The 12325-nt window shown below is 35.0% G+C and overlaps 3 protein-coding genes across 3 annotated transcripts in view; 1 reads left to right on the top strand and 2 right to left on the bottom strand.

Moving 5' to 3' along the window:
* On the top strand, nt 495-6142 carry LOC105175653 (exonuclease 1). The gene is made up of 15 exons (XM_011098155.2): nt 495-844; nt 1168-1287; nt 1887-2010; nt 2176-2313; nt 2435-2644; nt 2726-2901; nt 2998-3070; nt 3145-3268; nt 3758-3864; nt 4036-4090; nt 4169-4836; nt 4955-4985; nt 5325-5538; nt 5631-5811; nt 5890-6142. The coding sequence occupies exons 1-14, from the start codon at nt 684-686 to the stop codon at nt 5716-5718; spliced, it is 2289 nt and encodes a 762-aa protein (XP_011096457.1). The 5' UTR covers nt 495-683; the 3' UTR covers nt 5719-5811; nt 5890-6142.
* LOC105175652 lies at nt 8097-8915 on the bottom strand. The gene has a single exon (XM_011098153.2). The coding sequence runs from the start codon at nt 8728-8730 to the stop codon at nt 8347-8349; it is 384 nt and encodes a 127-aa protein (XP_011096455.1). The 5' UTR covers nt 8731-8915; the 3' UTR covers nt 8097-8346.
* The window catches only part of LOC105175718 (subtilisin-like protease SBT5.6), a 3512-nt gene continuing 3030 nt past the window's right edge, over nt 11844-12325 (bottom strand). The window contains exon 9 of the mRNA XM_020698426.1: nt 11844-12278. Coding sequence (XP_020554085.1) covers nt 11844-12278 — 435 coding nt within the window. The remainder of the gene's footprint in view (nt 12279-12325) is intronic.

Raw genomic sequence — 12325 nt, 5'->3', positions numbered from 1 at the left:
TGTAGATAGTGTTTATTTATATTTAGGGGAATAACTGTAATAAATATATTTTAGGGGTGTAAATACTAAGAGTATTTTTGTCATTAAAAAATAATTCATATCATGAGGGGCCATTTCGTTAAATTTTATAATTTAGGGGTGTAAATACACTTTATACATAATTCACTGATGAAAATGTATTTAGCCCTTATTTTTATTTTGTATTGTATTATTAAAAAATTGTTCATTCTAGTTTTTGGGCCGTATTGAAGCAGGCTGATTCAGTTTAAGGGCCCAGAATGGGTTTGATGAGAGGAATTGAGGGATCTGAAGGTTGGGGGCCCACACGAGAAAAGTATAGTCTTAAACATTTGGGCTGTATGGAAGCAGGCCGATTCAGTTTGAGGCCCAGATTTCGTGTAGTAAGAGGTTGGGACCGGGGGGAAATACAAAAATGTGAAAACCACTATCCTATTCCTCCCTCCCTCGTCTTCCCGCCTATTTAGTATGTACGTACCAAGTCTCTCTCTCCTCTCCCTGTCTCTGTAATGGAGATTTTGAATCCCCAGTTAATATTTCAAGATTGGGGCAACAACGTTTGGGTTTTCTGTAGATCAAGAAAATCACCTCAGATTTCAAATTGATCCGCCATTGCCAAGGAAGTATTCTATTCATTTTTTTTGAATTCCTGATCGAAATTGAAGATGGGAATACAGGGGCTACTGCCTCTTCTGAAATCAATAATGAACCCGATTCACATTAAGGAATTGGAGGGATGTTTCGTTGCCGTCGACACATATTCTTGGCTGCACAAGGGTGCTCTTTCGTGCAGCACTGAACTCTGCAAAGGCCAGCCCACTTCCAAGTATTCCCCACCACTTGTCCCTCGTTCATTATCTATGTTTGTTTGGATTTATCAGCTTGCTGTTTGTGCCTATTTGCGCGCGTTTCTGTCTTTTTGGACTCAGATATTGGCCAAGGATCTGTATTTTCAATTAGGGGAAATTGGATTATTTTGATTCTTATTTTTGGATTTCTGCATTTTCTTGAACGCGTACCACTTTTATACTACGGGCACTGGTTATACGCTATCATACGCCATATCCTTGTTTTTTGAGGTTTCACTGTCTTTGACACAGTAAGTTGAAACAGAAAATAACTTAACGGGTTTTTTGTTTTGGGTTACAGGCACATCGATTACTGCATGCATAGAGTGAATATGCTGCGTCATTATGGTATTAAACCCATTCTTGTATTTGATGGAGGTCCTCTACCAATGAAGAGTGACCAAGAAATCAAGCGGGCGAGGTATCAGATTTTTGTGTGTAAAATATCTTCCTTAAGTCGGGTTTAATCTACTTGGTTCCATCTTGCAGTCAAGTTCTCTGACCTTTCACTTCTTTGCACCTGCCACATAATCCTTGCAGTCTCATCATTTCATGCTTAAATAACGTTGTTTTTAACCAATCAGATTAATGTAAACTAGGCTTCAGAGGTTCACTGCAGGTTACTGGAGTTACACACTTTATTTTGATAATCATTGAACCTTTTTTTCCAAGTGTTGGGTGTATTATTAGTATCCTTTGACTTTCTGCGCCTTAGTTTTTTTTGCCTGGTGTAAAACTAGTTTTCATAAAAGAAGCCACTTTAAAAGATACCCATCTCAATATTCCGTTATTGCAGCCATGAACAAACACCCCGTTGGCACTGTTATTTTGCTCTTTGTTTAATACTTAATTGTTAATATTACTGAAATAAATGATTTGGTGTCTTAACCAAACACCGAGTTCTAGTGGACCTCTTGTTGATTTTTTTCTTTACTATAGTAGAAGATATTGGCTAACGTACCTTGACATGCTACTCAGTAGAAAGGTTATCCCTATTGATGACTCAGTTTCTATTTGCAGGTCCAGGAGGGAAAACCTATCTCGCGCTGAGGAGCATGAGTCGAATGGAAATCTGAGTGCTGCTTACGAATGCTACCAGAAGGCTGTTGATATATCACCTTCAGTTGCCTATGGCCTTATACAGGTAGAGTAGGTGTTAATTTTGTAATATTGCCAAAAGCATTTGTAAAGATTCTATGTTGACTTTCTATATACTAAATTCAACAAGTTTAACAACTAGATATAGATATGGAGATCTTTTTCCTTCCTGGAAATAGTCAAGTATTTGGTCTCTGCTTTTCTGTGACAGGTCTTAAAACAGGAAAATGTGTCATATATTGTGGCTCCCTATGAGGCAGATGCACAAATGACATTCCTGGCACTCAGCAAACATGTCGAGGCAGTTATAACAGAAGACTCAGACTTAATAGCATTTGGTTGTCCCAGGGTGAGTTCTGTAGAGTTGGCTTTGGCAACCTATCATTTCTCAGCATATGACCTAAGACATAGTTGTCATGTCGGTGCATCTGGTCTTGCTGTCATACTGACTGAATCTGTATGGCCCACAGATAATTTACAAAATGGATAAATTTGGGCAAGGTGTTGAGTTCAAGAGTGCCACGCTACAATACAACAAAGAACTAAATTTAGCAGGATTCACCCAGACGATGCTGCTTGAGATGTGCATTTTAAGTGGTTGTGACTATTTGCCGTCCCTGCCTGGAATGGGCCTGAAAAAAGCTCATGCTCTGATGAAGAAGTTTAAAAGTCATGAAAATGTATGTAAATATTATTTTCTTAAGCATGTGTCAGTAATTCGCATCAGTGGATTCTCACTGAAGCTTTGCAACTCAATGCAGGTAATCAAGCACTTGAAGTACAATAGCGTTGAGGTAACTCTGCTTTACGAAGAATCTTTCAAGAAAGCAATTTTGACTTTCAAGCATCAACGAGTTTATGATCCCGTTAGTGAAGATATTGTACATTTATCTGAGCCAGCAGATATTGCCATTGAAGATTTAGATTTCTTAGGTCCATATCCTTTTGCTATCAATTGCCTTAATTCATAATGTCATCTACACAATCACAACTCCTGTATGCTTTACTGGAAAGATGCCTTAACCAAGATTACATCATTGCCCCAGCATATAGCTAAAGGTATAGCACACGGGGACCTTGATCCTTTCACTAAAATGCCAATCCAGGTATGTGTTTGATTCCTATTGATGTATGCATATATATGGAGTGCCTCTTTTGATCATCTTTGTTCAAAAAATAGATGGAATCTGGCACTGTAAGAAAGGTGCTTCATGGAACTTACCAGAGCAAGAATTTCAAGCCTGATGGTGAAAGGAGAAGGCTTGATTTGCCTGCACAGAAGAATCTCCTTACCAACTACTTCTGTATCCAAATACATCAGATAAAGTTTTATTTATATTTTATATCATTTCCTTGTTACTTCATGTACCTTTACACCAGAGGTCCCAGTAACCATACTGGAAGCTTGGAAATTTCGAGGAATATATACACATATATAGTTATATACTATGGATTCTTCCTTTCAATCACAATGTTATTTTGAACAATTGGAAGCTAAAATGTACTTGTGTCAAATACACAGATGTGTTGGTATTATATACTGCTTTTGACCCTTGTCAATCTTAAGATGATAACTTGTGTCTTGCTTCAGATATGAAGACCGCAGTGACAGTTAAACTGGGCCTTTACCACATTCCGTTTACAATATTTGCAACAATGAATTTCCTCATAACAAGAACATGAGAGGAGCAGCATGCAAATTATAAGATTTATATCTTGCTTCTATCTCTGCCTCTTATGCTCTAAATAGCTACATGATAAAAAGAGTTTTTGTGTTTCCCTTAACATTTAAGGTTTTGCATCTCTCGAGGCAAAGAGGAAATTCAAGGCTCCTAGAATTACTCCCAAGCCTCCAAATGAGAGCAATAAAACTTCTAGTCCTTGCATTGATGCACAAAAGGTCAGTTCTACTTCTAACAAGATAAATAACCTATTGGTATGCCTGCTTGAATCTGCAAGGTCTATCATTGACCTTGCCTCTAATTTATTAGTCTCAGTGAACTGCAAGTTGAGTAAATTATCTCTTATACGACAATGTTTAAAACTCTCTGTTGGTATTTTCTATGTTCAGGTAATACACGGCAAGAAAACTGATAATTTAGAGTTTATAGAGGCAAAAGATCATGGTAAGATTGTACTTGTATTGCTAAAGATGAACAGCGCTTATCACAACTAAGTACTTGCTAATTAGTTTATACTTGCAGGAACATATGACGACAGAGGAGTTGCAGGTTACACTGAAATGAAACCAATTACCATAGTTCAAAATTCAGTATGTAAGCCTTGTATTTCATTCCACAAGGATCTCGACTCAGATCGAAAAAATGGAAAGATGATGTCGGTAAATGAAAATGGGATCGTGAGAAGTCCATATTTTCTTAAAAAGTCTAGGGATGAAATTGGAAAGGAAAATAGTTATGATGTTGATAAGAATGGCGATAACAAATTGAATAATGTTGTTTCCAGTGATGTGCATGAGCCTCTGTATGCTTTGAATGAGAAAACATGCAGAAAAGACAAGAAAATAGTTACTTTACAGAGTTCTTGTTTTCGGGAAAATATCCGAGAAAGTGTTAACTGTGAGATAGAAAAAACCTTGGAGCAATATTCTGTCCAGACACACAGGCTTGATTTTGATGCTATCGACTGCACAACTGTTGATAGCAGAAAAAACAGGGCAAGGAGTTCTTACTTTGAAGAAATTTCTGTAAGTGAGAACAATGAGGACCCTGGATCGGGAGATTTGGTAATTAGAGGTGGTTTTCAACGCCACCAGTCCTGCAATTATAGCGCTCGTGGAAGCCTGTCAAGTGATAATCCATTAGAATGCACAATGAAGAAAAGAAAGATTGCTCAAAATGACAGTCCAACAGTAAGTGCTTCTGCTTGCTTTGTTTTCAGTATTATTTCTCACAAGCACCTAGTAGTTGTGTTATCTGTTTACTTGTTTTATATTAACCTAGCATGCTTTATTTCCATGCTTGATTCAGAAGGATGCAAATGATAACAACCACACGTCAGGTACACTTTTCGCATTTTTGAATTCTCATTCAGATACTCGTGGTTGGGATGTGTCATAACATATGTCCCACAAACATTAGGGTTCAACATAATTGTGCAATTCATGATTTTATTCTCTTTCTCTATTTAACTTTTCTAACCATTGGATGTCTCAAAATACTTGGTGCATGAATCAAAAGAGTGATGAGCTCACTTAAGAACTGTTGCACTTCATTCTGATCTAATTGAATATTTATGATAACGCTGCCTTGTAGAAGACCGATCAACAAAACTGCTTGGTCCCATTTAATGTTAGCTGTTATGGTTAAACTTGTATAACTGTCCAAACTCTGGTGCCAGGTACATCCACTTCTGACCTAGACGAGGATACGAGAGTTGAAGAAGGAAAGTTTGGTTGCAACATAAGTCATTTGGGGCGTTACTCTAATATAGCAGAGAAATCTATGGAAAAATTTGTCTCAGTGCTATCGTCATTCAGATACAACTCATCAGGCTCTCGTGCTAGTGGTCTTCGTGCACCTCTCAAAGATATAAAGAACAATTGCATCAAAAGGTAAATTATGTGAGGAATGCCTTTCTAGTTGTTTGCTAAGGAAGTACTTTGATTGCCGCATCTATAATGTTGTATCTCATATTGTAATGAAGCTCAACGGCGGACATGGATCTGGGGAAATTTGCATATGCACCCACCAAACAGCCGACAGCATCCAGATGTCATAAAACAAAAGTTTAAACATATTGTTGAGAATTTCCTTGTCCTGATCACCGTTCATGCTGTTCAAATATTCAGCGGAGCGAACTTTCAGGCTTTCAGTCGCTCATCCATGTGAGTTGAACTTCCCTCTACTTTTATGATGGTTAACAAAATAGTTTCATGTAGTAATGTCATTTTGTTTATATTCAGGTCTCGACATTCGTTGGATATTTTTGGAACGCATGCTTATGGTGCTGGGAGGCCACCTGCATTGATGACTATGGTTCTTAAATTCATTTAAAGTGCCTGGATATCCATCAACATTGTTCCTCTCCTAATTTTATTATATAACTTACAATTGGAATATAACTAATTCCGGAATCAAACGATTTAAAAGTTGAGCTTCTCAGCAGAAAAATGATTTGTGTATGTTACGCTGACAGAAGGGAGAATGCCCATTTTATTGCTGGAAAACATGTTAGAAGTAAGTTATAAGCTTAATTCTTGAACTTGTTGGAAATCAGTATAGTCAATGAATGATTCAATCTTATCCAGAAATAGGAATGGTCTCAAAGACAAAGGGGTGGGTATAAGTAAACATCATCACCACAAATTAACCATGATATGACTAGTAGTAGTAAATTGCATTACATTACATACTAATTAAATATGTGTTGCTCCTCTCCTCTCCAGTTGTAAGAAGAAGCAGCAACGGCAGCAGAATACGGAAATAGGTGTAGTTTTACGTCGCTTTCAAAATGTTCTTGGGGCCTAATACCACCAAAGAGAGGGGTGACCATCAATTCCAAGTTTATCAAACTTGCGGGGCTGAAACAGTATGATACTAATTAAGTAGGCAGAATTGTGTAGGATTTGCGTGCCCTTAAGTAAGTTGAACATAAATTTTACATCATAGAGCTACGATTAATTGTAAATTATGGGTTATAACTCCTTCGTTTGCTGCACCCCAACAACCAGCCACACATGCATACACATGTCTTGGTTATATTAGATATGATTAAGTCATCATAGAGAGAAAAAGAGGTCTTATTAACCAGAGATTAATTTAAAATGAGTTTGACTATTGATGATGATAATTTTAAATTCTTCTAGTTTCCTGATTTGAGAGTTTATTGAGTAGAGTAGAGATGTCCCACCTCATCAGCTTACCTTAAATAATTTATTTATTTCTTTATTATTATTATTATACAATAATATTCCTTCTAGAAATAGAAAATGTATGAGTTAAAATAATAATAATAATGAATTTGTAGAAATAAATAAATAATGGGATTTGTGGATCATATGTTGTACACGTAATAGGAGGAGGAGGACATTGTGATGGCCTCTTCTGTATGTTGTATGTTATGTTTCTATTCTGGCAGAAAATTAGATTAGCTCATGAATTTGCAATTCTGAACCAATTTATCTATATCTATCCATTACATACAACTCTACTAATCCCCTATTTCACTACATTATAAATAAATAAATGAGACTCTAACAGAAAAATATTGTTAATATTAGTGGTTAAAATTAAAATAAAAATAGATAAATAAAACTCTATATTAATAATATTAGTGGTTAAAATTAAAATTCTATAAATAAATCAAGAATGTGAATTTTTAAATCCCATTAGATTAGATACGTGTAATATTAATTTATTCTACGAATCACTATTGTTAATTATTAATATAAATAAAAAAATGTCGTCACCTTTCTTTTTAAAAATAAAATTCAAATGTGTATGTAATAAATCTTCATTCCCGGCTGCCCTACAGGATTTTCTTGCAGCCATGTCTCATGGTAGAAGAAGCAACCGCTGCTCGAAAAACAAAACGACAAAATTAATGTTGTTAAAAATGCATGGGAACAGGATCTGAAAATCAGATAAGCAGCAGACTTGGAGAGATCCAACGCATCATTAAAATAATTCAGATTTACAGCATGTTCATAATTATTATTAATAATATATGTATGTATATATATATATATGTATATATGTATGTGTCGTGTAGACTTGGGCACTCGCCATTTTTAATTATTATAGTATCTACAGACATCCACCACACGTTATTGTATAGAGACATCCACATCTACATTACCCACACTGTAATTCACTGTAAAAAATTTGATTACATTTACGCGAACGATCTCATATATTCATTTTATAAAATAAAATATTCTTTTTAAAATTCATAAGATAATTTAAATATTTAAATGAAATAAAATGTGGACTGTCATTCACAGCTGTGGGTGTTGGGCACTGTCCAGACCAGACGATTGGTTTCAGGAAACCATCCAACTCTCTCCCCGCACTCACTGCTGCCGTAATGTCCAACCAGCAAAGCCTAACACAAACCTAATCTAATTACATCCTGGAATCATCATCATTACAAGTTTAAACCACGATCGACTTCATCACAAACAATATACATGTTCTTGATAAATGAAGAATATAAGAATAACAATTAATCATACAAAACGTTTTTTGTTCCTTTCAATTCCTTGTCTTTTTTAGGGAATTGTTATGATTCTTTTTCAAGAACACGATTAATAATGTTCATCACTATAACATCTAAAAGTGAAACGATTTTAATGATCGTCATTCATTTTCTTTTTTGGTTTTTGGGGAGGGAGTTTGAGGTTGATGACTGAGGTTGAAAGTCAAGTCTCAAGAAATCCAGTCATCCTGAGGACCGAATTCCTCACTTCACTCAAATCCCTCCCCTTCAGAGTCCTCCCGTTCCCAGTACAAACCGAAAATGCCATCATCTTCCCGGCCACGCGCCGCCCCACGATCACGTGTGGCGGCACCATTTCCCCTTCCTCCTCCATGTACCGGAACCACGTTGATCTCCCGGACACATTTTCCGGGATGTTAATGGGAACCGAGCTCTTCTTGCTCAGCTTTTTCCTCTTCGCCCTGTTGCTTCTGGATTCCCTGGAACTCAACTGGAAATCGCTGCCGGTTTCAGTATCATCGCTGTCTTCGTCCTCAACTTCCTCTTCCCGAAATATAACTTCGGATTCTTCGAATTCTTCCGCCATGGATTCCCTGTTCTTCGAGATCAAAAAGTGTGTATATTAATTGGGGATGGATGGAGGTGAAGAGTGGAGAATGATGGGAATTGGGTGGAATTTATAGGGAACGAAGGCATTGAATGATTGAACGTGAAATCGTCGTCGTAGTGACTGCAAGTTTTGATTGATGATGGCGTCACTGTGCAAGATATGGTCCCACCGCCTCTCTATTTCTTTCTTACAAACCTTTTTTTTTTTTTTTTCTTGTTTGAAAGGAAATTGAAATTAATTTTGCATAATAATTATTTAATTTTGGCTCTCGACTTGTATGTAAGCCTTGGGCTTTAAATGATTTTGTTTTCTACGTATTCCTTGCGTATTTTGTACTCAAATACGGTCTTAATACGTGCGGACAAAGACTTTTGTTTGTGGAGAGGGAAGAAAGAACAATTACATTGTCATTTCATGAGATATAATGTAATTATACATGAACGCCTATATGATTTAAAAAATTATATAAATTTTTTGATGTTTATTTTCATCCAATAAATAGATTCAAGTATTAGTAAAATTGACAAAATTTATTTACATTAGCAAAAAAGTTGAATGAAAATTCATATTTATCCCCAACTGACATACAAACTTATTGCAAGCCAAATAACTTTATAAGAGTGAAGACGTACTTCCTCACATGCATTAATGCGCAAAGATACATAAGGGTAGTTTGGTTTAGAAATAATTTGTTTGGTCTATGATAAGTCAATTAGGAATATATATTAATTTTCATTCAAAAAATTTTCTTATATGAACAAATTTTGTGAATTTTGACTGACATATGAATCTTTTTTGTTAGATAAAAACAAACGTTCAGAATATTAGATGTAATATTTCAAATCGCGAAAGAATTACTTATAATTATATTAAATTTCAAGAGAAAATTATATAATTATAAAAAAGAAAAAAAGTATAGCGGTGTAGGACTTGTTCAAAAAGTCAACATTCCTTGTCTTGTTTAACGCGGATGTAAGAAAAATTAAAGCATTGATTTTATTTATTGATCTAGTTTGATAGTACAATTAATTATTTGTGTAATTAATTATTAATAGGAATGTAAATAAAGCAGGTCAAAATTTAGCATTAAAGAGAGAAATTGGCACCTTTATATGCGCATAACATACTGATGCGTACAAGAATACGATATTTATTAATGACAACGTTTGAAATTGAGCTCATTGAAAATTATAATTTTAATTGGTGAGAGCATATGTGGTCGCCCGGACCGCTCTACAATGTTCCACACACTTCACATAAATCATGGTAATTAATTTTTACATTTGTGATTTTTTACTTAGTTCAGTGTACCACACGGAGTATATAATGTAGGCGGACCTTTTTTTTATGAGATGTTTTTTTAGGACAAAATTGTAAGACTGATAAAAAAAAATCAGAATGAACAATAACTCGCGTAATGGAACATCGATCGAATCAATACCTACTATGCAGTTTTGGGTTGAAAACAAATATAGGCACACACACGTACCTTAATACTTAATGTCTAGGATAGTTGACTTGTTAATTACAACCTTATCCTATGCTTTGAAATTTAATTTCAAGACAGTAACAGTTTCTTGTATTCATCAATAACGCAAGTACCAATCACACCTTTGTAAAGTGCAACTCACCAATAATATAGTTCATAGTCTAACCCACCCAATCAACATTTTTCCTCTTTCTTGACTTTTTAATATAAACCAAACTCCATCTTAAATAATCAAATTCAAATAGAGATGAAAAATGATTGAATGATAACATCTACTTTGTAATGTAACAGACATATATAGTTTATATTAATGAGGTCTAATTTAATTGACGAAATTGAGGTTTCATGATATCAGAAGTCATCGATTCAAATTCCGTGATATATGTGAGAGGTTGTTTACTGCACAGTAGATATTGTCTATTGTAATAGTAGGTGTTGTTTAGATTTTATTTACATGATATGTTAATCATGATATGATTGTTGTAATTGTTTTTGTTACGTATTGATAAATGATAAAAATGATTATAATCGAATTATTTTAAATAAGAATCGTAGGAAATTCGGAAAAAATAAAAATTTTGGATATGGAGGAATAGGTAGTTCCATATGGGAGAAGGTATCTAAGGTGTGATTGGGTGTGTGTTGACGTACATGTAATTGCTTTTGAAAGAAAATGACAGGACATTTCATGTAACATTGTAATTGTTGTAATGAAAAATTGGCATTATCCGCATCCACAGCCGATATTTGTTTTGGAGATAATGACACCACCCTTATCAACAACGCTTTCATTCGTCGTCTCCGTTTCTCCTACTACCTTAATCTTCACAATCACATTTCCCTCCACCTAAAATCTTTTACTTATAATGATAGTTAATAATACCAAGATGGGGTATGATTTTGTTTTTTATTCTAATCAGGTCTGATTAAATTTAATTAATTTTATAATAAGTGTGTTATTTTATAATTGATCAATTTTTTTAATACATAAACCGTTCGCATGATAAATATATTTTATTTACCATATAATTGATTGTATTCGGCAAACTTGAATAATAACTTTTCTATGATTATTGTAAGCGATTGGTACACATCAAATTTCCACAAATATAAATATGTGAAGGCTGAGAAATTGAAGGGCCCAAATGGTGTGTGCGCGGTGGGCTTCAATCAGAAAACAACACGACGTTATAAGCCCAAATAATAAGCAAGAATGTGGAGTTTTTCTAAGCTTAATTACAATTTCTCCATTTTATAATTGTGTTTAGGGTATGCTACGACCACTTCTACTGAAATTTGACATAATTATAAATATTTTATATTATTTAAAAAAATTCAAAATACTATCCTAATTTTAAATCTGTTTAATAACGAGCCCATTCGATTAAATTCTATTAAGTTTTCATCCAATTATTGTGGAAGCTGCCTTAAAAAATTCTTTTAAATTATGAATTGTAATTTTATTTATTTTTTTAAACTTTAAATATTTTTATGAATTAGCAAAAATTTATGAATTATTTATTTTACCTATATTGAGATTTTAACACATGATTTAAAGATGAAAAAAAATCCATGTTGCAAAATAAAGAAATTCATTGGACTAATGTGATGAAACAACAATTGGACTTCTTACACGATGAATCCCGTCACTCCATGTGTACCAACCAAATGCATAATCAGTTCTAAGCCCTGCACTCCCCGGTCTAATAAAAATGTTGAAGCTCTCCTTTTGTCCAAAGCTGCTGAAGTTCATAGTATCCGGCGAAATCTCCACCGTGTACCCTGCCGGCGCTTCCACTCTCACTTTATACACACTCGCTCCACCACCGACATTAGTTACTGTTCTCTTGATGCTGATGCCGCTGCTACTGATATTGGAGACCGCGATCGATGGATAGTTAAGATCGGTCGGCGAGGGAATTTCATCAGGGCAAGTAAAAGATGGATCAATGCTTGGATTGCTAGAGTTGTAGTTACAGAGGTAGAGGAGGTAGTCTGTATAAGTTGCATCGTAAATGAGTCCAGGGTCTAAGGCCTTTTCAGGTCGAAAATGGCCCGACCCGTAGTGGAAGGGAGTGGCAG

Source organism: Sesamum indicum, linkage group LG12, assembly GCF_000512975.1.
Source record: "Sesamum indicum cultivar Zhongzhi No. 13 linkage group LG12, S_indicum_v1.0, whole genome shotgun sequence".
Lineage (NCBI taxonomy): Eukaryota > Viridiplantae > Streptophyta > Magnoliopsida > Lamiales > Pedaliaceae > Sesamum > Sesamum indicum.
Note: the sequence above shows the minus strand (reverse complement) of the source record. Positions and strands in the feature narration are given on the sequence as shown.